The sequence below is a fragment of the Monopterus albus genome, unplaced genomic scaffold (assembly GCF_001952655.1).
Source record: "Monopterus albus unplaced genomic scaffold, M_albus_1.0 scaffold39.1, whole genome shotgun sequence".
Taxonomy (NCBI): domain Eukaryota; kingdom Metazoa; phylum Chordata; class Actinopteri; order Synbranchiformes; family Synbranchidae; genus Monopterus; species Monopterus albus.
In genome coordinates, this window is record NW_018127919.1 from 1,865,548 (window position 1) to 1,891,944 (window position 26,397).

The 26,397-nt window shown below is 39.4% G+C and overlaps 3 protein-coding genes across 5 annotated transcripts in view; 1 reads left to right on the forward strand and 2 right to left on the reverse strand.

The window, feature by feature from the left end:
* Positions 1 to 9,301, reverse strand: part of pld2 (phospholipase D2) — a 17,898-nt gene extending 8,597 nt beyond the window's left edge. Inside the window, 16 exon segments of the mRNA XM_020598920.1 lie at positions 1 to 93; positions 183 to 339; positions 448 to 657; positions 765 to 875; positions 985 to 1,063; positions 1,217 to 1,300; positions 1,402 to 1,545; positions 1,637 to 1,882; positions 1,984 to 2,042; positions 2,145 to 2,210; positions 2,762 to 2,855; positions 3,009 to 3,151; positions 4,586 to 4,713; positions 4,835 to 4,998; positions 8,782 to 8,951; positions 9,084 to 9,301. The exon segment at positions 1 to 93 is cut by the window's left edge and continues 20 nt beyond it. Of these exon segments, the coding sequence (XP_020454576.1) occupies positions 1 to 93; positions 183 to 339; positions 448 to 657; positions 765 to 875; positions 985 to 1,063; positions 1,217 to 1,300; positions 1,402 to 1,545; positions 1,637 to 1,882; positions 1,984 to 2,042; positions 2,145 to 2,210; positions 2,762 to 2,855; positions 3,009 to 3,151; positions 4,586 to 4,713; positions 4,835 to 4,967 (1,747 nt within the window). The 5' untranslated portion in view covers positions 4,968 to 4,998; positions 8,782 to 8,951; positions 9,084 to 9,301.
* Positions 8,334 to 25,504, forward strand: gltpd2b (glycolipid transfer protein domain containing 2b). Of its 3 annotated transcripts, XM_020598923.1 has the most exons (5): positions 8,334 to 8,455; positions 8,558 to 8,731; positions 23,668 to 23,726; positions 23,871 to 24,049; positions 24,191 to 25,504. In XM_020598923.1, exons 2-5 carry the CDS (start codon positions 8,629 to 8,631, stop codon positions 24,807 to 24,809), a joined length of 960 nt encoding a protein of 319 aa, XP_020454579.1. In that variant the 5' UTR covers positions 8,334 to 8,455; positions 8,558 to 8,628; the 3' UTR covers positions 24,810 to 25,504. The 3 variants fall into 3 exon arrangements, with proteins under 3 accessions (XP_020454579.1, XP_020454578.1, XP_020454580.1); XM_020598922.1 differs by having other exon boundaries at positions 8,334 to 8,731; XM_020598924.1 differs by lacking the exons at positions 8,334 to 8,455; positions 8,558 to 8,731 and adding an exon at positions 23,408 to 23,419.
* chrne (cholinergic receptor, nicotinic, epsilon) lies at positions 11,560 to 18,381 on the reverse strand. The gene is made up of 12 exons (XM_020598921.1): positions 18,307 to 18,381; positions 15,413 to 15,546; positions 15,109 to 15,153; positions 14,824 to 14,933; positions 14,560 to 14,715; positions 14,345 to 14,442; positions 14,065 to 14,265; positions 13,331 to 13,445; positions 13,096 to 13,210; positions 12,809 to 13,016; positions 12,251 to 12,384; positions 11,560 to 12,114 (listed from the first exon to the last, which is right to left on the reverse strand). The coding sequence occupies exons 1-12, from the start codon at positions 18,371 to 18,373 to the stop codon at positions 11,947 to 11,949; spliced, it is 1,551 nt and encodes a 516-aa protein (XP_020454577.1). The 5' UTR covers positions 18,374 to 18,381; the 3' UTR covers positions 11,560 to 11,946.
* Positions 25,505 to 26,397: the final 893 nt, after the last annotated feature.

The following is a 26,397-nucleotide window of genomic DNA, read 5'->3' on the forward strand; positions in this document are numbered from 1 at the left end:
GGTGCCGGACGACGACCTGGTGGGCTCTGCCATGAATAGCTGCAGACAGATCACGCCACGGCATGCGAGGAACTTGAGTACGGTTGATGTTATCTGAAAAATGATATAAAAAGCGGTCCTTTAGCTCTTTGTTCAGAGACTTTCAGTGTGGCAAAAGTCTGAAGGAGGCTTAAATAATGAACCTTCGAATGGCCTGTCCAGCTGGACCCAGTCTTTCCTGATAAAGTTGCTGTAGTCTTTGCCAAGCCACAGTTTAGTGTTGCCAGCCAGATCAACAGGGTCTTGCTCTGCTTGCTTATCTGGTTCAGATGGTTTTGGACTGTCAGCCATGCCATTATCCTGCTTAACAGAGGCATCTGTTAGCAGGGATTGTGATCTACTAAAAGCATACTTAACTACTGCAGCCTAATGAAAGACAGTCAAAAAGCTAGAAAAGATTGTTCTTACTACTGTGTCTCCATTTGGCTTCTCCACAGTTACACTGTTCATTGTCCCTGTCAAACCCAGGTCAGTTAGCCGGTACTGGCTGTCATCCCACCTCCCAAACGCCAGGTCGATCCCCCCCACAAAAGCTACTGTTTGGTCAATGGCCACCATCTTTTCATGGTGAGCCCACCAGAGCACTGCAGACGACACATGGTCAGGGTGTCGCATTACCTGACAGATGTCAAAGGAAAAAAATGACTTTAGAATATGAGATGTGGCTTGTTTTAACAGTGTGTATCCATTCTCTTTATGTCAAATTATGCAGACAGGTGCAAGACCTTGATGTTGGGATGCATATTCATTAGTGTCCTCTTGCTGTGCTCGCTATTGATGCCAAGTGCTAGTTCCACCTCCTTGTAAAGCAGAACACACACTTTGACTCCTTGTTCCTGCAGAGAAAGGTTCAAAGAGAGGCCATTCCATTGGAAAACTGCACAGGTGCTGGGAAAATTATTTCATTTCTTAAAAAGAGAGGAACATAGCAGAGAGAATTCTTACTGCTTTGCGTTTGAGTATCTCATCCAGGCGCCAGTAATTAGAAGTCGCTGGTCTCTTTAAGAACACTTCAGGGCTGAGCCTGAAAAAAAAAGAAAGATGCATAACATTCCCCCCCCCTTTTTTTTTTTTTTTTTTACATTTCTCACATTAAAAATACACTTTGTGTAGTTTTAACAGCACAGCTTTTGTTTAGTAAAACAATACCTCCTCACCAGATCATTGTGACACTTACCACCAGTCTGTGATGAAGATTTCCTCCTTGGCTTGTTCAAGAGCATCAGCTAGGTCTGCAAAGTAGCCACGTCCATTCACATACCTGTAAAAAAATAACAATAAGGCACAAAAGCTTAGCGAATGAGGATGAAAAGTGAAGACAGATAGCTGTAAATCTCAGGTAGACTGTGTACAGTCTCTGACCATTTAGTGAGAGTGTCATTGCGTGGCGGAGCAAACCCCTCAAAGCGTTGCTCTTTGAGAAAGTCACAGGATTCTGCCAGCCGGTTGATTTCATGACTCCACCATTGAGTCTGTCTATAACTGTTGCATTTGATGATCAGACTCCTGAATAAACAGACCGTGAAAGTATCACAACCACAGCATAACCCCAGACACACACTGTAATCCTCCACTGTAGAGCACATATCTGACCTACCGAGTGAAGTTCTCAATGCAGACTCCATATTTGGTGCTTGTGTAAGCGTGGCCCACTTTCACATTGAACTCAGGGTCAAACAGCAACACAAAGTTGATACAGCCATTGTCTTGGTCCATATACATCAGAAATGAGTCTTTTACCACTAGCCAGCGGCGTGACCAGCGGAAAAAAACCTGATGATGGCCTATGCAGTTCAGGCCTTGGATCCGGTGACCCCCTGACCTCTTGAAGATGGGCCCCTCCCTAAGACAAGTCAACAAATGTTGCTCAGTAAACCTCTGCGATGCAATTAGTCATTTCCCCACTGCCCTTGTATCTCACACACTCCCAGGAGGTTTACTTACAGGCCTTTGGGTCCAAGATCAGTGACAAAGGAGAGAGCGCCGACAGCGAGGAACGCCATCTGAAAGAAAAAAAAAAAGAACAGGGAAGAGAAGATGTAAACATACTGCATGACATCTACTATGTACAGCTATGTATATATGTTTTGTTGCATAACTATTACCATGCTGTCATCATTCCTACAGAATGGGTTCTCCAGCAGATCATTTAGGTACTCCTCAAGGTATTTCTGTAATAGAAATGAAGAAAAACAAAGCTATTCGGTTTTGAAATGCAACTTGACCATGACACACAACAGCAAGAGAGTGACAGTCTTTTGTGCAAGAGAATTCGTGGGATTGCCTGAAACTGTGTAACATTTATTAAATGAAATATTTTTCATTATGTAGAGCAGATCTGCAACAATATATCTATGATATAGTGTAATTTCCAAGTACTCTTAACATAAATAAAAGGTGTTTTTTTTTACTAAACAGTGGCACCTCCAAAGTATATACAATATTTCCTTGGGACATTAATTAAATACCTCACCGCTGACTTTAACCAAAAAAATATATAATCAATTGATCAGCCTGAACAGAAACGGTTCAAAGACATGAACCATTATCTAACTGATTATTTTTCTTTATATGTAGATAGTAGAGAGGACCAGACTTCCTCTTTAAATAAAATACATGTTCAAATCTTGTCACAATTTTAAACACAAATGTGTGAAAGCAAGGGGGAGGTATATACTGTATATTACATTTCTTGTATGTATATGACTGATTTGTTTGATACCATTTTGCTGGAGAGCCTTCTGGACCGTTCAGTCCCGTGCAGACTGGGAATTTCCTCTGACATGGCTCTCAGCTGCTCCCTCTCCTTTGCAAATCTTTTGGACAATTTTGAAAATTAAAACTTATTCAGTGTTTGAGAAATCTGTCAATAAAAACTAAAAACAATCCATCACTCAGATTTTAATTCCAAATCTCTCACAGTGGGACACAGATTTGCATGATTCAAATCAACACACTGGCACACTGACCTTCCCAGAGGCAGCAAGTTAACCATCATCTTGTGCTTGTAAAGGTCTCGATCCAGCTCTTGGAAGTGCTTGTACTTCTTCTTCACTATCCAGTGGAACTGGCCATGCGTTAGCCGCACCGTGTACATGGTGCCTACACGGACCTGGATGGACATCATTGAAAGGACTGTCTTAGTGTAAACATGACAGTATGAAATAAAAAAATAAAGACTGAAGCAAACAAAATGACAGAATTTAAAACTTACTTTGGTTTTCATTTTATCACACAAATTCTTATTTCATTAGTGACAAAGACTCACAAATAGTCTTTCTTTACACAACATGGCATTCCTTCTAATCAGTTATGGCAATATTTTCCTGACAAATGTCGCTGAGATCTGGGTAACACCTGTAACCACACCTTTATCTCAATATCCAAAAGGGAAAAAACACACAAGGCTAGACTGTCAGACAGGTTTGCCTCTGCACCACTCATTGTGGAGTTAATGCATCCAAAGTGTCAATAATAGGTGTCCACTGCTTTGTAAACTACACAAAGCACAGCAAATTAAAGTTGAACCAGAATGTAGCTGGTCCTGATCTAATGGATATGTACCCTCAACATGGGTAACATAATGTTCATTTTCACTTCACACACTCTACATATGTTAGTGCATATGGTTAAAACCTGGACTGTTTAAAATACAGTTACACTGGGATATTTACAAGCTCAGTTCACCTTACAGGCCTGATTTTAGACTGAGTGAGACAAATCGAAGCATATATGCAAATGCCAACCATATCTAACTCAGCAGTCTGCAGTTTTTTTATTGGTTACTTTGTATAAGATCCACATGTGGTGCTTCTCTGGATTCATCTCGATAATATACTATTACATATCCTGTGCTTTTTGTTATAAATACTGTACCATGTAGAAATGTAGCATGGAAATCCAAGAAGAGATGCAAATATGGGTGTGTCACAGTTGTAACGTGGCCACTTGATAACTCAAGTGTTTGTTAATCAAGGCCTCTGATAGCACCAAGAGGCCGAGCAATAAAGTAAGGCAATATCCATGATCCATGAACACTGTATCTACACAGAACAAACTCTATATACTATTACATAATATTCCCAGCCCACCTCTCTATCTGAATAAAATCTAATACAACAGCTGCACCCGCTGGCTCAAAACACACTGCTCAATGTTCAAACACCTAAGCAGCAGTCCAACAAGCACAAAGTTGAAGGGACACCTGACTGTTAAAACACAAAAACAACAGGCTCATTTGTTTAGCAATAAAGTTTCCTCTGCAGTTTTACTACTTTAAAAATAGGATATTATAATGGTGTTATGGTAAAGTGTGGTCAAGTTTAAATTCAATTTGTTTTCAGCCAAACTTGAAAATAACACAGATGTTAAAGATGACCACACCTTCGTTACAAGCAGGCCTATAAAAGGCTAATGACTAGCTAAAGATGAATGTGTGTGCCTTGACTTCAAGTTTATTTAAGGTTTTCTATAAACACTTTGTATATTTTTAATCAGCCACCAAAAGAAAAAATGCAAATGAGGCTACATACAGAATCAAAAGTACCTTAGAGCGAGTGGTATATTTCTCTGTGTTGTCCACTTTGCATGTAATAGGGACACCAGGCATAAAGTAAGGTGCATCAGCCTTCATTATTTCTGGAACATGATGCACCACAAGGAAAGGGCGGCCCCCTATAAAATGGAAGATTAGAACATTTTAATGAAATTCTTCCAATACAGTTACTGGAGTAGCTCTGTGAGCAGTTCAAACTTCAAGTTAAATATGTTTACAAAAAGGGAGAGTTATTCCTACCATCGCTGGACAAGAGGCCATCTATTTCATCTGGACTCAGATTGCGGAGGTCGCGTGAGAAGCGCCTTCTGCCGAGGTCCTGCGCTGCTGAGCTCTGAGCCTCTGGCTCAGTCACATCCTCTGCAGTGGCCATCACACAGCTACTGCAAGCGCCAACTGCCGTGCTGTAAAGACAAAAAAGAGAGATTTAGTCTACATTTATACTCTGGAGTTTGTGCACCTTGTCACCACTAAGCATCCCTAATACGCAACCACGAGAAAACTACTGATGAAAATTAATGTGAAAGTCAAGACAATCTTTTCATATAGCAGATTCAGATTTTAAAGCCACAAGCCTGAGGTCACACTTTTGAGGTCCACTGTATTTTCAGTGATTCAGTATTCCAGTACAGAAAAATGTTTACGTGCATACGTAGCAGCAGCAGTAACAGCTGCATTAGCTATACTACAAGTAGCATAGTGTAAGTAGTAGTTTTATAAGCAGCAGCAGAAGTAAAGGTAACAATGTCGTTCCAGCACTCATAGTGATGTACCCAGACATGTCAGATGTATTAACACATGTCTACCTGGAGATGTCATTCACATTTCTGAAGAAGCTGAAGACTTATTGGACAGTGCAAATGAATCTGACTTATCAGGACCACACAGGAGGAGGCGTCAACTAACTTGGTAACACACAGTCAACAACAATTTGTGTGATGTTTAAAAAACAGTGTTTGAAAAACAAAGTCATGCAAGGTGTCTTGTGTTGTAAATAATTCATCAGGTCAATGACATATGAGAAGTCTAGGCCACAGCAACCACTGCGAGAAAAGGGTGTGTGTGTAAAGCGGGTGGAAAAAATGTTTTGAATGGCTGAATGTTTACTTAGCAGCGGGGAAGTGGGGAGGGTGTGTGTGTCATATATGTTTGTGAGTGTAAAGGGAACAGAGAAAGTCTGAAATGGGGCTGAAACATCTAAGAACCCCATCAAAATCCTGAAGATGACCTGCAAAACTGAATGGACTCAGCAGGCAGGCAAACTGATGTGATGCTTCAAAGCAATACTTGAAATAATAGCCAGCTGATTAGAAACATTTTCATTAAAATACTTTGCAAATTGCATCATTGGGACTGTACAAAATATCTAGTAAAGAAAAAAGAATCACAAATATGTCAGCCAACCAATGTTGCACAGTTGCTAAAAACTAGTATAATTATGTATACACTAATACACATTAAATTAACTTTATAGTGCACTTAAGAAAATGTGTTGTGCATTAAGATCTTCATGCAGGAATAAATACACAAGAGCCTGAATGGTAATAAATAGATAAAGGCAGAGGTAATGCTGAACATTTTACGAGTACATGTACTGTACAAGCCCAAGATTACTGGCGGAATCTAAAAACATGACAAGTGGTAATAAAACATAGAACAAGTCATAGATGACTGCACTAAAACAATCATCGGCCATTCTGGGATCATCTGGCTCATTAAAAATGTTTGCTTTTACAAAAAGAACAATCTTGGATTTCAGCAACGTATTAGGTATTAAAACACAATATTGCTTTGGAAATCGGCCCCAAGTGCTGCACATCCCACTGGCTGTGCAAAATATTATGAGCACTGAATAACACTAATGAGATGAATTCATGGAAAAGCAATAATCCTTTACTGATTTTGTTTTATAACTCTACACCAATCGTAAAAGAAGAGTCGTAACAGACAGGAGAAGAACATTTATGCTGATATAGCGGCCAGTAACTCAGCAACAGCAGGTTCACCTTTATATTTTCTTAATACGAATGATATTGATCTACATCTCAATAAATCACTAGAATGATTGACTAATGAAAACACTGCTCATTTTTTAGGTTATTACCTGTGGGCTTGTTACGGAATCTCTGCTGTGAAAAATAAACCGCAAAATAATCTAGAATAAGAATGATGTTTTGTTCTCCAGTTATTTCCTTCATGTAATATTTTAATTAATGTATTTTTCCTGCTTAAGGATTTTGAGGCTGTTATATCTGAACAATCCTTTGAGTTTACATAATCTTGACCAGATGTTGCTGTGATTCCCAAGAAAAACAACACAGTTTAACTGCTATAAAATCTGCTTAAACATTAATAAAAAAAAATTTCAGTTATTTCTGCATTTTTTCCGTGCTTCCTTTTTATTGTTTCCACCTTTTAGCCTAGATCTTTTTAGACCACTCAGGCATGCAGGCTGACATTAAACTCTCTCATTTAAATTCACTTCCAACTGTTTGTTGAGACAGATATGTTGGCAAAACAATACCTGCTGTCTGCTGAGTGCCATGAACACTGGGAGTAGCTTTTTTTGTCCTCTGTTCAGCCTTTGTTGTCAGATAAAAAGCTAGCTTGTACTTGTCACTAAGCAAACATAACTGCAATCAATCTCTGCATTCAGACCACAGCAGACAGTGAATACTTTACATTCACCCTTAAAGACAGATAAGTCCAGGGCTGACTTGACTAGATTTATTTGCTTTTGACTTGTTGGGGTGAACCTTTGTCAATATTGACTACTCAGGTTTTCTACCTGTGAAATACTACACTACACCCACTCAGCAATCTCTACAACCAAAACCACGATGGAGTGCAGTTACTGAAAGCCAAACCACACATTAAACATCTCAAAAAAGACAACGCTGGAGCAGTGCCTGCAAGGCCACGAGAGATACAGAGCACCTACCATATATGCAAAATCTGGAACGATTGGAATGACAGAATGATCTTTTCGTTGTCTGTATTATTTTATAAATTGTGGATTTATAGTAAAATGTGCAAGGAATGATCATATAAGAGACTTGAGATCTACCCCATCACTTTTCCTTCCTTGTCACAAAACCTGCAAGTGTATTTTGGGTCCTTATTCTATTGAAAAATGATGGTCCCACTAAGCACAAACCAGATGGGACGGTGTGTCACTGCAGTATATTATGACAGCTACTGACAGCCTCATGTGCATTAAGAACAAATTAAGTCAATCAATTAACCTTTGACAAGGCCTGCCTGAAAACCACTGACTAAAGCAGGTTATGATACTGCCAATAGTGTGTAAAGCTGTCATCAAGGCAGCAACTACTTTGATTTACAGTATATGAAACATATTCATAAAGTAGGCAATGTCTTTGGGATACAGTATCTAGCCTATAATGTAAAGTTAACTACAACACAAACAAAGAACTCTCCAGCTCCAGAAAGTCCAGGCTTTTGACTAGACGTGAATAATTGTCATAAATACATGACTAAAACAATAGTGATGAGTCAAACCCTGCTTGCCCCTCCTGCTCCATCGGATTTCCCCAAATCTTCACAACTTTGTCTAAAAATAGCTATTCTTCCTGACTGAGTTAACGCTTTACCACATTTTAAACACTGTTATCTTGACGTATTGCTATCCTTGTAACATATTTTAAGATTTTGAAAAACAAAACACGCACTTATTTACTCTGATCTGGGAGTTGACAAGAGTTTGGTTTGGGTAACATTGGCCTAACATTAGTATGGCGTAGGCTACTGCTCCATCAGATTAAGACTGTTTTGTTTCTAACTTGAACCAGAATCTGTCTGATGAGCCACTTTCGTACACCAAGTCGACATTGCTTAGCTGTAAGGACATTTAACACAGATGTCAAGGGCACATGGCGGTGGAGGTTTAAAATGTTGAAAGCTAACTTTTGTCGTCTCCACCCATTCCCTGATTTCCTACAGTGCCGCATTCTACAAAGAAACCACACCAACATCTACAAAACTATGCTACAAATGCGACGAAAGTGACAACGATGCTTTTTTGTTTTTACGCATCACAGATAGTATCCAACTATTTTTATGAAGCCTCGGTGAAATCTGCAGCTGGACTATCTTCAGTTGGCAGCGCTGCGATAGGTAAGACTGAGGGGCGAAGTATACATCTTAGGCTTCAACAAAATACTTACTGTCACTTCAAATGCAGCCACAGTTCCGTATAGGTACTCAGCTATTCCACACCACGGCCAAAAATATAAAACACGTCCAGGCTAATACTGGCCTAATGTTGCACCGCGTTCCGAGAAAGGAGCATTGTATTCTCCGTAAGCTAGGCGCTGTATCATACCGTAGTCCCTCCCTTTGGTATAGAGTAGGACAGGGTAGGGGAAAAACAGAAAACGAAACATCTTATGAGGCTTTTGTCACCTAGCATACAGTGCTCATATATTTTAAATAAAAAATTCATCAAAATATGAAAGTGTAAGCCTACTGTAGCTATGTTGAAAAAACCTAGTGTTGTTAATATTCATACTTCTGCAGCTGTGTAAAAAGACAAACAAGCGTGAGTTGGATTGCTGACACTGCTGCTATATCAGAAAAAACACGAACATAATGAACTGCAGAATATAGTCCTGTATGGGTTACAGGTGTGTGGAAAAGAGGCAGCATTAAACTGCACGTGGCAGCCACCTAATCAACGGGCAAATATCGTGAGATTTCCGGTTAGCATTTTCAAAATGAAAGCTTTGTAAGCAAAAATCTAGCACTGACGGTATTGTCTCGTATGTTAATAATAATAATGAAAAACAACATTTAACGTTATGAAAAAGAGGACACACCGGAAGTGGGCTACAGGTCGCACTAGTTTCAGCTTACGTTTGGTTAAAATAACACTAAGGCTACATTAATATCTAAGTGGAAATATTTAACGATTAGAGTTTTGATTTATTCATCCGCAAGAATGTAATAACCTGCTGGTGTTTAACCTAATCACCACGAAGAGACAGGAGCAGAATGATAAATCTGGCAGATGTGATGACACATGCAAATAGTCTAGGCCTAGTGATTTGGCCAGCCTGTCATTAACATTTCCATCCACACCCTTATCTGAACTAAAATGGCTACAAAGGATTTTCAGAACGTTTCACTCCAAGGTCACAAAATGTTTTCAGTGGGCTGGGTTGTCCAAAATGCTCAGGCCATCTGAAAATGACACAGTTACCAAGAAATATAATACCTAGAAATAGCCTATATTATAACTTGCAACTGTCATATAACTTATGATATGACAATTGCATGTTTGTTTTTGACTGCATTGGCCTACTTCCTGTACTTCTTATTTTATTGGACAGTATTTATTATTTTATAGGCAATGTACAGTATATACAGTAGGACACTGGTGGCTAATCCTCATATGTTCCATCCATCCATCCATTTTCTATACCGCTTAGTCCCAAACGGGGTCACAGGGGGCTGGAGCCAATCCCGTCATATGTTCCGAGCAATGTTACAATTTTGTGTTCAGTTTTGCCTTTCCTTCATATTGCCCATCAAGATGTGGTCTCTAGCTAATGTTTCTAGGGTTTTCCCCCTTTATGTAGTAAGGTTTTCCTCTTGAGTTTGTGGGCCTAAGCTTGTCGGACATTTAGTATATGATATTGGGTATATAAATAAACTGAATTATTTTTGAGGGGGAAGTTAATAACACTAATCAGATGTAATTAAAACTGAACAATGCACAGCAGTGACAGTTTAGCCAATATGAATGTTGGCCTGAGGTGGCGGTGGCCTGTGTACTTTGGTGTAGTACAGCTTCACACCACATGGAGGCGCTCAATCACACTTAAACCAAAATCTCAGTAGGGATTTTAAAATGCAGTATTACGTCACTGATACTGACAATGCTGATTTTAAGGATAAATCAAGATTCTATGATAAATAACCATGACATAATATGATTAACCTTAGGCTATTTTCGTACATTAAAAAAGGGTAGGTTAAGCATTTGATACACATAATAAAATAATATAACCTGAATAAAACCCAAAGCATATTCAATTCAGGTACATGTCTTTGTCTTTCATGAATATATGCTGTATGGAGCACTTCTCATAATTTCGCTCTCAAATACCAATGCAACTTTGATGACAACTGGACATAAGATGAAACATGATGAGCTTGAAAATTCTTGTTTAACTCACTGAGCACATCAAATAGGATATGTGAATTTTACAGTGACGTTACAGATTATCAGCTTTTCTGTCACATTGTACAGTTACAGGATAATTTTTTCTCTAAGAAAAATTTTAATATATAGTTATCTAATGTATGAAACTACAATACTGTACAACTATTTTGTCATTCAATTCAAGATTAAATGCCTTTTTTGTCATGGCGGATTTCCACTCAAACTTTGTAAAATATAGCATAAACAACTCCTGATGCACAAAATAAAATATTTATTTAAAAAAACATGGCACCATGATATCAAGAGAACATTTCTCCAAGCCATCTAACACTAACAAAACTTTCTAATAAATGTCTTAGTAAAAAGAATAAGGCTTTAATTCATTCACCCTTGGCAGGCTCAAGTTAAATGCACATCATAATCACATAAGACATACAGTAGTACATGCATGGAAACTGATCCAGACTAGTAGTTTGACTGTCTGATACATGGAAGTTTCCTATAATCTCATGAAAGATGGGCAGCTTTAGCACACCATGTATCAATTAAATCAGTTAATCAATTAATGCACCTTCTGTATTGCTAGTTAGGAATACAGTTCTACATAGTGCTTATGGCTTCATACTATAACAATGCTGCAGTCATTTGGACTTGAAAAGTTCCCCACTGCATCAGGCATGACTTTCTCAGCATGTTCCTTGAAATACACCTACTGTATAACTTGAAGTCTGAACTTAAACTTGCACTGTTGAGTCATTTTATATCACAAAACAGACAAATAATAGCTATATTTGGTATGATTTTTATAATAACGATGACTGTGGTGATGATGATGCTTGGAATCATCACTTTTATACGTAGGTCGATCCACCCACTGGATGTGTACATCCAAAGAGCTCATTCTAAGATCAAGAACTTAGAATTAAGTTGCATGTTTGAATGAAGCCCCTCAGCTGACAGATAAGTATTTACAAAGATAAGCCTGAGCTGTGAATATAAACACAGACAGGCTTGGCATTAAATCTTTGTTATGAAGGCTGCACAGACCTAACTCAACCCTGAATCTAAGCCTGGGAGTCAATGAACAAGGCTGCTCAGCCATATAGACAGTATGAGTTACAGTGACCCCTGCAAAAGTTTCTACAGCGCAAATGAATGTCTTTTTTTAAACTGGGGCATATTTTTTGTTATGCCCAGGAAATGGATATTCTGGCACCTGGTTGAAGTGTCCTGTTAGGAAGATCCCCACAGTGCCAATAATGAAGAGAAGAATGGCAACCCAAAAACACACCTTGTCTATCATCTTCCCAATCAATACCCAGCTTTCAATTTCCTGTATTTGGAAAGAAAATGAATAGAGATTAAATGAATAAGAATGCAAAATGTGTAATAAATATAGTCATCCAAAATATAATTTAAATTGCATACAATCTGTTGAATAGGAAAATAAAGTTTAAAGTAACACTCACAGATCCAATGTTATTTTGTTGTCTCGTACTCTCAGCAATGAAGTTGCAGGCATCCACACACTGCTTGATCTCAGGTGCAGCTTGGGCTAAACTCTTATACAGATTGGCTGTGCTGCTGACATCTATAGTATCCACTGGGGGAAGGCGACACAGACAGTTAGTATGCACAACACTAACAAAGGCAGGCATCTGCATCTGTGAGGTGACAAAGCAAAAAAAAGGTTTAAAAAGACATGCAATAAGCCAGTAATATACAAAGAATTGACAAACATAAGGGAAACTAATGAACGTGATACAAACTACACATAAAGCAACATTTGCATCATGATGCTCATACACAATGAATGGGACTGTAACAGATCATTCTTATTTGGCACACAGTTATCAGTTACAGTTAAGAAGTCATAGTAAATTCCAGTGACACACACTTTGTGGGTATTTATATTTTATAGCAGAAGATAAGTCGCTTTTCTTTGAAGTTTTATGGCAAATGTCTGAGCTGGGATGTGTGACAAACACTGTTGTGCTGGCTCATAGCTTCAGAAACTGACGTCTTACCAATTGATCGTGTGAGACCATGCCTCTCTCTTTGTTTGTCAAACAGCATTTCACTGCGGGGCTGCTTTAGTACATACTCCTCTGCTCTCTGCATGAGGCCGAATGAGCTGCGCCGCCGCTCCCTTACCCCATTTACTTCTGTTGTCGCCTCACTGTCATCCACCAGTGGGGACATGCCCAAGAAGCGAGGTATCATCTCTAAGAACAGCTGTGGGAGGCATTAGTTAGTTCACATAAAATCATTCTTGAACGCACAAATTTGACTCAACTGCGTAAGATATACTTACATGCTTGATAGTATGGGACATGGTGTGAGTGCTGGGTCTGCGCAGGGAGAAGTTCAGCACCACAATTTGATTAGTAGCAATGAGAGTAGTGACAGACATGACAAAAATCAAGTACCTGAGGAAGACATTAGGCAAGATCTGTGTTGGAGAGGAGCCTCAAATGGTATGGATTAAAAAACAAAAACATAACCATCAGAAATCTGCAGAGCTCAGCAGAGAGCACATGCTGACTCACTTGCCAATGAGGGGGACAGAAAGAGATGTCTCGGGGATCTTTTGAGCAATTAGAAAGAGGAAGACAGTCTGAGCCAGCAAGACAGAGATGGACACTGTCAACTTCTGTCCCCCAGCTGTGAAGGGGACAACAGAGACTTAGAAACCAAATACAAAAATGGTACTAGTTTTGGGGCTGAATACCTAAAGCATATTCTTTGTGCTCAGACCCTGTCTGTGCAGAAGATAATGATGTGTTCCATTTAAGAGGCTGCCATTATACAGTAGTTGTACAGTAACATAACATAATGGCTTTATTTAAGAATCTGGCTAAAACTTCCTGAATAAATATACTCAATGTAGTTTTGAAAGCTTTGAATATGCTCCAAGAACCTCCTCAAATGAGCTCCATTTCAATGATTAAATAATAAAGCAAATAAAGTGGCTACAATTCTGTTAGTTTTTATTATAGCCAGTATATCCATCCATCCATCCATTATCTATACTGCTTATTCCTGAATAGGGTCACGGGGGACTGGAGCCAATGCCAGCTGACATTGGGCGCGAGGCAGGGTCCACCTTGGACAGGTCGCCAGTCTATCACAGGGCTATAGCCAGTATTAAGAGTAACTAAGATAAATGATTATTTTCTTTTATGTCCAGGTACATTGTGAGACTAGGTAATATTGCCCCATTTAAAGCTATAACAATCTATGTTATAATAGCCATAGGGAATTAGACAATGGCCTTACTGACCTTGTGCAGGTAGAAAGTAGGCCAATATGACCAGAGAGGAGATGAGGGAGCATGGCAGGATGATGTTGATGATGTAGAACAGGGGCTTCCTTTGGATGATAATATTGAACAGGATTTCCTGATACTCCAGGTCATCTGGGGAATAGTTTGGGTTGATCATTTTCCTGGCTGGACGATGGATGATTGCCCACTCGCCATTCTCTGAACAGTGACAACATAATAAGCTGGAGAGAATTTATGTGTTCTGAACTTTGAAGTGTTGAATGTGGATGTATTATACCTGTGAAAGCCGCAGGGTCAATTTCCACCCACTCAATCTTGTTTGTATCTCCAGTGGCCAAGACAAGTTCCACTTCATTGAAACTGTATGTCTGGGATCTAAGGTCATAGCAGTGTGGATAGAATGGGACAGCAATAAACAAATAAATTTAAACACACACAGATTATATACTGTATATAGTGTATGTATTTAATGATAATATAAATATACCACACCTGAATGCTAGTGTGCAGTTTTGATAATCAAATGGGAAGTAAGTAATCTCAATGGAACAAGTGCTGCGGTAGATACAAGGGGGTAGCCAGTACATCCAACCAGTGTAGCTGATCAATACATTGGCATAGTAAGCCACTTCAAACTTGCCATCAATGCTGTTGAGAAGGAGGATAAACAACAGAAAGAGTTGACACCAGACTTTATACAAAACCCCCCAGAACAAGCAAAAATGCAGGAATTCACTCCTCTTGTTACCATCTTACTTGTTCTCAAGGACGATGTCAGGAAGCCAAACAGTCTTACAAGGAACACGAATAATACTAAGGCCATAATATTCAGACATGTTCCAAGCAAGGCGATAATCCACCCATTGCTGTAGATAGCATTTGAGAGAAAGATTACCAGTGACATTAAAAATGAGACACGACAGATGGTCAGTAAGAGGGATGGTCTAAATCCTGTAGGCAAAATGAACCTAGCTGCCAAACTCTTTCTGTGATTTATATAAACAAAGCAAAACCTTAAATATGAAGAGACAGAAAACTCACTATTTCAATCCACACACTGGTCGTAAGAGTCTCCTCCTTTTCATTCTGTGGTATAAGTGAAGAAGTGTTATGAGTGTGATCATGCACTACTAAATAACATCAGAGACTGAACATTGTGCTCATGTCTAAATCTCTGGCCAGAATGATGAAGAATGTTATTGTCCCATGGGAATGCTCCCTCCTGAAAATCCTGTAGAGTGGAGATTTTGTACTCACTTACACCCCTTGTTAATTACTGCTAATATTTCTTAATACTGTATGCACTCAGGCTGTATTGTGACAAGTAGGAAGAGCATGAGCTCACCAGAGAGATGAGGTTAGTGAGGGTCATCTTGATCTGAACCTCCACCTTGTCTTCAGGATGAGCTGTCGGGCGAATATTCTTGTTGTAGTTTTTGAACAAGTGGTTGATCAACTGTGTCTCCTCATTACACTGCACTGCATGAAGAAAGAGAGGAGAAACAGAGTGAGTTTATGTACATGTCCTGGAATTATGTTGAATTAATGCTTCACGCAGGGAGGATGAGAAACAGTCTAGTGTAATTATTATGGTTATAATCCGTAGCATTTTGAAGCACTGTTATTTTGTGACAATTTAGTAGTGTAACTGTTTTTGTTAAGAATTTCAAGTAACTCAGAAAGATTCAGGTTTGCCTAAAAAGCAGGAACAACTCTGTTTTGGTCAGTTAATTTGCATATATCAGTATTCTCAAATAATATGAACAATGACACGCTTAGATCATACAGTAAATGTTTATATTATTCTCCAGCCCTGCCATTAACATCATGTGACATCAAGTGAAAACAGCTAACAACCAACCATTGCCTAATTTTACAAACCTTCTCATAAATAAGCATCGTCCATACAGTCATCCAGAAGACATTTGCACTATTTTTAACTTAGGTTAGTTCTTCAAATATATTTTGTGTTGATGTAATTTACATGTGTATGTATTATTTATTATGCTGTGGAATTTCAAATGGACATCTTATAGCTAATATAACCTGTGCGTTTTGCTGTGTCAGTGTTGAGTGTTGACAAAAACACTACCCACTGGATGGAGAGATGAGACAGGGCATAACTGCTCAGAGTCCTGAAACTAGTAACCATACTCAAAACTGCACTTTATGTCAGTGTGTACATTATACATTATTAATCTCTTTGGCGTCACTGTATTTCAGAATAAACCTAACGAGGCTAAAAGGGAGAAAGGCCAAAGTTATTTCTGACCCTTTGCCTCTTTCCTCCCAGCTGTCACTATCCATAGCTCAGATTACACAGCAGCTGGGAAACTCTAAACTAGGACTTTAAGTCACAATCAGGTCATCTACAATAATTATCATTAATTATTACACAAACAACTGATGTAACAATCAGTGAAACTGTAAATGTGATCATGTAAGGTAATCATCTCGTTCATGATAGGTTAAAATCCAACAACTCTAGATCAATATCCTTTTGAGTTTGAAAAAATGGCAGAATTCAGACAGACTGCAGTTAATAGTCCTATTCCACCATGACAAGAGAGAGGAACAGGCTAACCTTAGAACTATGCCATGCGAGTTAGACAGTATCTAATGTACTTTTAAATGCAGTTCACTCAGCTGACTCATGTGGATCAGTTATATCAATATGTGGATACAATCTACACTTAATGTAGCTGCAATCTGATCAATCCCAGCAGCTAACACTTAAGCCTGGTGATGATGGGAAACTAGAGGCAGAGCCTGACCACAGAAGGGATCAAAATGATCAAATCAGGAGGATACTGTACAGTTTTTGGCAGACAAATTGAGCATCCGTAGATAGCACTAGCTGTAAGTGGCAAAGTATTTGTTGTTTTGGGTGATCTGGCCTTTTAAAATGCAACAGGGCCAGGAAATAATCATATTAGAACAACATGGCCATACAGGTAAACACATCTGACTGTGTCCCTTTGCCTGGTGCACACTCCTATTCATGGACTTGTTTTAAACACAAAAATGGTCCAGCAAGAGGATGAAATCACCTGAGCCATCTTTGAGTGAGCATCCTTCCTTGGAGGAGTTCGGTCCAGTGTCTCAGCCCTGTCACCAGTTAGACGCATTACAGCCCTATACATCATATGCGGAGTTCATCCCAAACATCCCACAAGTTAATATTACACCTTGAGATCATATCAAGTGTCTGCACTTGAGTATGAATCTTGTCCATGCCAGCAACTTGAATGTACACCAGTGGCCTCTACCAAGGAGCTGGGCTCAAGAAGCATTTGGAGCCCAGCAACTTGTAATAATACTCCTTCCTGAGTGGCCAACTGGATTTGTTGATTAGTTTAAGCGCCACCAAAGCTTATTTTTGTAAAACTTTACAAACCATATCCAGTGTTTCACTTCTGCTTCTACCTCAGGTGCAACCTTTCTGCAATGACAACCATGTTCACAAAAAGCCAACTCAGCTCATAACATTTTTCTGTCCAGTGGTTTACTCACCTGCAGAGTTCAGAATCAGAACTGACCCCTTACTTATCTTCAAATCAGCATGTTTATATAAGACTTGTGACCTGACTAGTAGGCTGATCAAATATTGACTGAGCTGCTGCTGAGCAGTAGGCTACAGGCCAAAGCGCAGGGGTTTACAACAAGGTAATAAAAATGTTGTAAAAAAGGTCATAATAATATAATATATGTCAGATAAATAATAGAAACGCGGTGACACATGTTGTAGATTGTACAGGCAGAAGCAAAGGGGTTCTACTTGTGTTACTTCTTTTTCAGATCAACTGGAAGGAGACACACACTCACACCTCAAACTGTGCATAAAATACCAAACGGCTGGCACAGTGTGGACGCCTTCATTAACTATTTAAATCTTCTGACTAGCCACCAGATCTAAACGTGAGAGCATTTGTAGAACAGCAACAGTCAGCAGCACTATATACTATCCAACTGCCTGTTCACTGTCAGTCACATTTTCTGTGTTGCTCCTCAAGTTTCAATATTTAACAACAGATGATTTATAACAGTACATGTTTTCACAGGTTTTAGGAGGTCTAAAGTATATATAGTTTCCTTTACCAGGTCAGTTAATGTAATAAGAGAGTTTTTTTTTGTTCTGGTTGTCTTCCTGAAGAGTGATTTTCTGCTTATAGCCTACATGACAGACAGAAGATGACAGCCAGCCAGTCGGTGAGGATGTGCCAAAATTTTGCAACTTACCCTGAGCCACTAAAACCCCAAGAATAGTTACAATTCCAAAAAATATCCAAAAACTCTGCATTGCCATTATGTTCCAAGACCCTTTCACAGCATGGCACTGAACTATATTTAAATCTAAAGAGAGAGAGGAGAGTAAAGGCAGAGGAAGAGCCCTAAATCCCCCCACCAAAGCCCCTGACTGTTGCCCACCGCAGCTGTTGCTATCCATGGCTCAGATTACACAGCACTAAACCAGAACTTGAAGTCATACGTTGGTCACTGACAATAATCATCATCATGATCAGTAGACAACAGCTACCTGCAGTAATGCCACTATATTCCATTAGAATACTTTAAATTTTTTAATAAATTGTAGACAAAAGTGAAACCTTATGTTGTTTATCTCCTATATATCTAATATTCCTGTAGTATTTTTGTAAGTTGTTATTGATAAAACAGTTTTACTTTGATAATTGTGTTCAAAATATAATGTAGAATTACAACAGTATGCATGTTTCTTTTGGTGAGGAAATCACAAGTAGCACATTTGCAAAGTGATGCTGAGTTAGCATGTTTGGCCCTATTTGAGTTGGAGTTTGTCTGTGTAAGTGTGCATTTGTGTGTGTATCTACACATTGCTGGTATTTTTCACACTGTGGGGACCAAAACCTGTTTACACACTCACACTACGGGGACTCTTGCCTCCTCGTGAGGAGCAAATTCTGGTCCTCCCCTTGTAGATCATTACAGTTTAGTGTGGCAGCTAACCTAACTGGTTAAAGTTAAAGTTCCCATGAGGAATGAAAACAAATATGTGTGCATGGTGAACAGGTGACAACCAGGGTAATAAAACAAACAGCAGACCCTTATCACTTCAGCCTCAGAGTGTTAGAGCGTTGGAGACAGATACTGCATAGGTAGAGAGACTGTTAGAGGCAGACACATTAATCTGCATCAAGATAAGTCAGCTAACTTTATTTTATTTATTTTAATTTCCAATAGATCCTGCTGCAAAGGCAACTCTGAAAAGTATAAGGACATTTTACACATTTTAAACACAGAATCTAAATTTGCTGTTATTCTTAATAATGTGAATAAAAAGTGTTACTCTGCAGTGATGAGGGCAACAGCCTGATTTTTGGAATGTGCCATGTGTGTTGCATAGTATGGGATGCACTTCTAAATATACAGTTAGGAAAACAGAGATGCGCTTCTTTAAGGTAACTGGAGCCTCTAGAAGGCAGATTATGTATTTGGCACTCAGAGCTCAGAGATAGAAGAAGGGCTGACTGGTTTCATACTCAAGCAGTCCAGTCACAAAGCAAAGCTGCAGTGTACTGCTGTAGCAGGACAATGTGGTTTATGCATTTTTATTTAGTTTAAAAACATGAGGAAATTGAAGGGTCATATCTTTCTGGACATTGTAAAATAAAGAAACATTCCAGCAAAGTTCAGTTTAGGTTGCTTATCTTTCATCAGTAAAACCAGTCATGATACTGTACAAGCCAAGAATTAGCTTTCAGCTCCACCCAGTTCTATTCAGCAGTTCTTTAAAATAGCTGACATAGAGGCCACTTATTACAAATTGTCAGACAGGCATGTGTAACTGTTTTTATAACTACAGTAGCATTATAAATAAAGCCACATCTAATGAGGCAGGGGGTTCAAACCATTAAGACGGTCGAACCTAGAGCTGTATTTGACTTGTCACAACTTGTCTCAAAGGATGGACAAAGAGGAGAGGACCGCACATGACCTTCTAGTAAAAGATTTATTTAACAGAATTCAAATTAACTGCAATCTAAGGGATATAATTCAGTGAGTACAGTGCTGTCCACCCTTACATTGTTGCACCCCTTAAATATAGTAGAAGTACTTTGGCCACACCTTGGCTTAATAACAAAATGCCAAAATAAAGTATTTCCCCAATTTTATCACCAAAATCTTTTCACTTTTTCCTGTACAGAATGTTGCCGCATCTTTCAACCCAAACCACTAGTTAGAAGTCTCTACTAGTGAATGAGAAGCTGTTTAACTTCATTAGAAATGAGGTACTTGACATCATCATTTCTATGGATAGTCTATCCACCTCATCTGAAAATACCACAGTTCTTAATTTGTTTAAACCTATAACAGCAACAAAAAATGCATGACTGAAAGTAATGACCTCCTAGCTGCAGACTCAGGAAACTGCTCCAACCTCTTAAGTACAGCCTTTGACACATTACACCACTTGATCCTCATCGACGTGTTCAGACAGTGGACTGGAGTCTCTGGTTCTGTTTTAAGCTGGTTCTCCTCATATTTAGTATCTAGCAGATCCTTTAGTGTTTCAGTTGGCAGCTTTTCATCTTCCTTTGCCTCCATCTCATGCGGAGTTCCCCAAGGTTCTACATTCAGCCCAGTCCAGATCTCAATTTATATGCTGCCGTGTGGTCATATTATCCAAAAACACAACCTTTCTTTTCACTGATTTTGGCCACAGACTAGCTTTTCAAAATGTATGTTATGGCATCAGAACATTTACTGTAATTAAAGGGGTGAGACAGTTATGGTTTTCTCAAAGGATCATGTTTTCACCAGGTTCCATATCCCCCTTGTCAGTTGCTGCCTGTTTACGACAGGTTTGTTCATTGGTTGCAGAAAATAAAAGCCCTGTGACCACCCCCCTCCTAGCAACTGTAAGTAATTAATGCTCCTGCTTTCACTTTTTTCCTTCTTCTCCGCTGAATAATATTGTTGTTAGGCCTCTTTTAATAAGAACACGTGTGGTTTGGCTGGAGTGTGGGGTCTGTTCACCTCCACCTCTGCAACAGCAGCAAACCCACTGATAGCAAACAATTACTGGGCTTCCCATGGTTACTGTGGGAACACCCTTTATGCACCATGTCAGTCCTGTTGTTTTACTGACATATCTCAGACTTTAAACTTTAGTAACTGACTTAAATCAATAAATAATTAGCGTCCTTAAAGATATGGTGACAAGAGAAAGGACATTACATCTTTATACATACTGTTTGCTTTCAATATTTTTTTCAGAACTACAGATGGCTTTGTCATATTTAGAATTAGATTAGCATACATCTTAGTTCCTTTTGCCAACTCAGCTAGGATAAGCTTGGTTAGACTTTGTTATTCATTGAGAAGCATGGATTTGTTTTCACGTCTCTTTATTTCACCAAAAGGAGATCTTGTTATTCTGCAAATAAATCAATACAGAGGTTTACTCTAGGTTGTCATGACTTTAATGAGGTCATACAGATAGATTCAAACAGAGGGAAAAAGACATTTGTTTACGCTGAGAGAATTCTGATGTACTAATATTTCATGTTATGATCCCATTTAAACCAACATGTTTTCAGAAATATGGGTCAGCAGTAGTGGTTGTAGTGGTTCTCTTAATAATGTGTGTGAATGAGAAGTGTAAAGAGAGTGAGAGGGAGAAGGAAGGGAGGTTGTGAGAGGAGAGGTCGAAGGAGCAAATGTTTATTTCAGCTGAACAAGAATATAGCACGTATATAGAAAATGAACCTGGATGATGGGCGTTACTGGAGGACAAGCTGTGTTATCAGTTAATGGCTGCATTGGTGTGATCTCTGGACTCTTAGACTGAGTTATACAACACGAAACAGGCAGCTCCAAACTCAGTTAGAAACAAAGGCAGGATAGAGTGAAGACATAACTCAAAGAAACAAAAAGAAGAAAGAGCAACAGTGGAGTGACGCTAACAACATAGCTAGGGAAACAGCAGTTGTAAAATAGAGTTAAACACTGAAGCTCTTTGGAGATACAGTAATAGTCAACAGAATCTTTTATTTGAGGATTTGGGGAGGAGTATGAAAAATGTAAGAGGATGGAGAAGGGTGTTAGAAGCAGGGGTCTGTTAGTAATTGTGGTGACAGCCAGTGCAGTGGGACATGGACTCGTGAGATGCAGAGGAATTCAAAAATAAAAGGCACACAGTAGGAACAGAGAGGAACTGGCAGAACCAAAACTGGACTTCACTATGGGTGTAAAGGGCAAGGCTGCTGCAGCAGTTTTATGCCTGCTGCTGTTCCTCAGCATTTTGTGGCTCTGTGAGTATTTCTGTGTGTGAGTGTATGTACAATATGTGTCTGTACAGTGGCAAGAAAAAGTTGCTCTCTCTATTGGTATGATGTTTTCATGTCTGTATGAAGTGTCTTTTTGCACCATATTTAATGTTGTGTGTTCTAATAATGCAACCTTACAACCAAAACCCTTATAACTAAACATTTTCTCAGCATTGTTCTATATGTGTCTAATGCTCTTTGACAAACTTCAAAAGCACAGTGATGTTGTTCTGCAAACAGCGGTTTACAGCATTGTGCTCTTGGAGGATGAGTGACCACTCCTTGGGAAAGTGGCCACACTGCTAAATTGTCTCCACTCAAGTCAGGTTGTCCACTATACTTCATAACTGTAACTTAGATAATGATCTAACCATATTTTAAGGCAAATGTATACATAAATGCAGGCAATTCTAAAGGGCTGACTTACTTTCTTTGCCACTCTGTGTATTTGTGTGCCACTGTGTTACTTCACACAAACCTCCTCTGTGTGGAATGCATAGGCTCAAGATCAGGAATGTGTCACATGGTGGTCGCACCACCTTTTGCTCACTTTTTATGCACAAAAATAATTTTAGCCACATCACACAACATTTATAGGAGTGGTCTGACCTGTTATGGGGCTGTCTATTGTCTAATTGGAGAGCTTCATTTGTTGTGCAGTATTCTTGGTATTTAATGATATGTAAATCTATAATGCATAAATTCACCACACACTTTGTACCTTTTTCATGTGACTGTCTATCTCAAAAGACTACTCTACCCTTGTAACATTGTATCAAATGACCATGTGAAAAAATGTGAAAGGAGTTGCTCATAATGATAAATAGAGATCTACAACTCCCCTTGGCTTTATGGAGCTATATTTTCTAGTATGTTTAGCTCATTGTTCAGCTGTTTGGTTCTTAAATGTACTGTTTATGTTCACTCTCACCTATTGTGTAGTTTTCAGCCACAGCAGCTAGATGCATCCTGCAGGAGGTGGTGGAGACCAAGAACAAAGATAAAAGGGAGTGAACATGACTCCAATTACATAATGATGGCTGGTAACTGCTGGATGTGTAGATAAGTGGTTCTGCAAGTATAATGTGTAGAAAGTGTGAGTCCCATTGACCCACAGTTCTTCAGAAATAATATTTTGTGTTGATGTGTTAAATGCACTGGCACAGCTCAGAATGGCCTTGTGGCTGAAGCCCAGATGTAGTATAATCACTAAAAATGTTTCAGTTAAAACATATTTGTAACCACAATCTAATTATAAAACTTTCTCCTGGTGCTTTTATGTCTCCCACAGATGGAGGTTTGGATTACTACTGGAATTCCTGCTTAAAAGGTTATAATCAGGTGAATAAGGTAAAAGGCACATGCAAATAATACATTAGTTAATGAGTTATTGCATTTAGGCTGATTTTTGTAAAGAATCACTTTTGCTTTCTCTCTGTCTTTGTCCCATCAACCCTCCCCACGCTGGCACACTTCCCATCCCCCCACTGTCAGCTTCACCCGCTGTCCAACAGCAGTGGTACCATTGGGGCTGAGGGCCCACAGCCCTTGAAGGAGTGCCCTGGTCAGACCTTCCAGGTGTCAGTGCTGCTCACACATCTGCTGGCTGCACCAGCCTACACCTCTGATGTATTACTGGAGCCCTATCTGTCCAGCTGGGATGAACTTGTGAAGTATGATCATCAGATAAAACAGGATGGCACTGAGAGAGATAGATTTATTTACAACCACTAGGCAGAATGACGTAATTTATAGCTTATGGTATAATTTGAAGTCTGTAAGCTGATTTAACTTGTTTTGCGTTTCTTCTCCAGGTTTATGGATTCCATGGGTCCAATGGTGGGACTGATCTCTAAAGAAATAGAAAGCAAGACCTCTATAATCCGCCATCTGGCCCTGTTGGCAGAAGAGAACCGTAAAGCACAGCTGGGGTCAGATATACACCCAGTGAACTCTGTGAGCTCTGATGCTGGGAAGACGAATGACGCAGGGGCCTCAGAGCACACAGGTGCTTACCACTCTGTGCGTTCCATGATCTGGGTGGAGCTGAATCGAGGTGTGGTGAACTTCCACCACCAGACGGACTCTGGATGCCGGACTATTCTGCGTCTACACCGTGCCTTGCTTTGGCTGAAACTGTTCTTGGAGAAGCTGGCTGAGACACCAGTGGCCGGCCAACTCAGGAGCCCTGCAGATCTGTGTCGTGAGGCCTACCAGAGCACCCTAGCCAACCACCACACCTGGTTGGTCCGCAGGGCTGTCGAGCTGGCCTTTACTTCCATACCAGAAAGAAGTTTCTTCTTCAGAATAATGTGCGTTCAGAACCAGGAGCAGCTCAGGACAGTGCTGACCAGAGTGGTTAAGGCTACTGTTGAGGTTTATGACAGGACACAAAAAGCCCTAGAGGAAAATGGCATGCTGGACTTGCCATAGAAAGGAGAATGGACACAGCCTCTAGTGCTGTTTTACCATATTTTGCACCGTCTTCGTGCCTCTAGCATGTAGCTACGAATGAAGTGTAAAGTCCAGGGAATTTTTTTTTTGTTAATAGTTACATGCCATATTTTTCCCATCAACAATCAACTAATACTGAAAGTCAGTTTGCTTTCAGTGTGACAGTATTTAACCAATTGCTTCAGCTTCTTCCCAGTTTAGAGCCATTCTAAGGCATCTGATAATGCATTTAGTCCAATTAAACACAGACTGAATTATTTAAGCAGGTGGACACAGTAAGAGTAACATAATCACCTGCCCTGTAACAAGTATCACAGAGGAGGTGGGGGGATTTCTTTGTAATGAGATTGTCAGATTGTACAGTTCAGGTTTTTGTGCCCACCTCCACCCATATGTGACTGGTGATTTTTGATTATTTAGTTTGCTATGTCAAACTAGCTGGGTCAGGATGCCTTGTAGCCCTAAATTCTGGGACTAATCTGCCTTAATTACACACAGAAAATCAATATACTAAACTGTATGCTGAACAAAGGTGCTTCACAGCAACTGTAGTAGGAGTATAGGGGATTTGTTTCTCTGTTTGACACCGGTAATATTTGTATCATGATCAGAATGATTAAAGATCCTCAAAGAAATAAAAAAAACAGGGAGAAAATTCAGTTGCCTGTTATAAAACCCGAGCTAGTAATGTGATAACTTTGACATTTAATTGCCATGGAAGTATTGTGTAATATTATCCACTATCCAGCAGAGGTTCCAGCACTCTGCTGCTGACTGATCTTCACTATCGCTCTGGGTGACAGTTATCTGGGCACATTTTGTGCCTCAGTGGCAGTGTGAACAGGTTTATGCAAGGCTTTTCTGTCATAATATTTACCAGAAGTCCTAATTTGGGTAATATTAAAGGGTTGCAGATTATTCAGGGTTAAAATTTATTGAATGTGTGTTCAACAGTGAGAATAGAATATGCAAGTACCAGTCACTGGCATTTCACTCAATCAGACCACTAATGCTGTGCAATCCTGGCTGTCTCCCTTTTCCTGTACTGCACTTATGTTTTCTGAGGAGGGGACAGTGAAGAAAGGAGAGGCACCCACTGGAGCTGTAGGTTTAAGGATTATGGCGAATGGGATTACACTGTCTGACCTTTTTTCCCCCCGTCTCCTGCAAAAGCATATCATATTATGGTTAATAATAAGACAATGAAAGGATGAACATTACATCTATTCCAAGCTAATCCTAGTGTCTGTCCATGCATAATGAATCTCTTCCCTCTTCCTATGAAGATGCCAAACACCACATGAAAGAGGACTGACAAGACAGTTAAGTTGAGTTCCCTTAAATGACATTTATTTATTTCTCTATCATGGTTTGCAGTAAACATGAGCAAAAAATATATACACAGTAAGAGCAAAAAATAAAGATAGAATTATTGTTGATTTGGGGTAGAGTATTCTAACAAATTCCATGGTTTCCTTACTGAACTGTCCTCGCACCACAATCTGAGGCAATATTATGATGTAAAATGAGGGGATAAGATGAGAGTAATAAGGACTGGTGAAGTTAT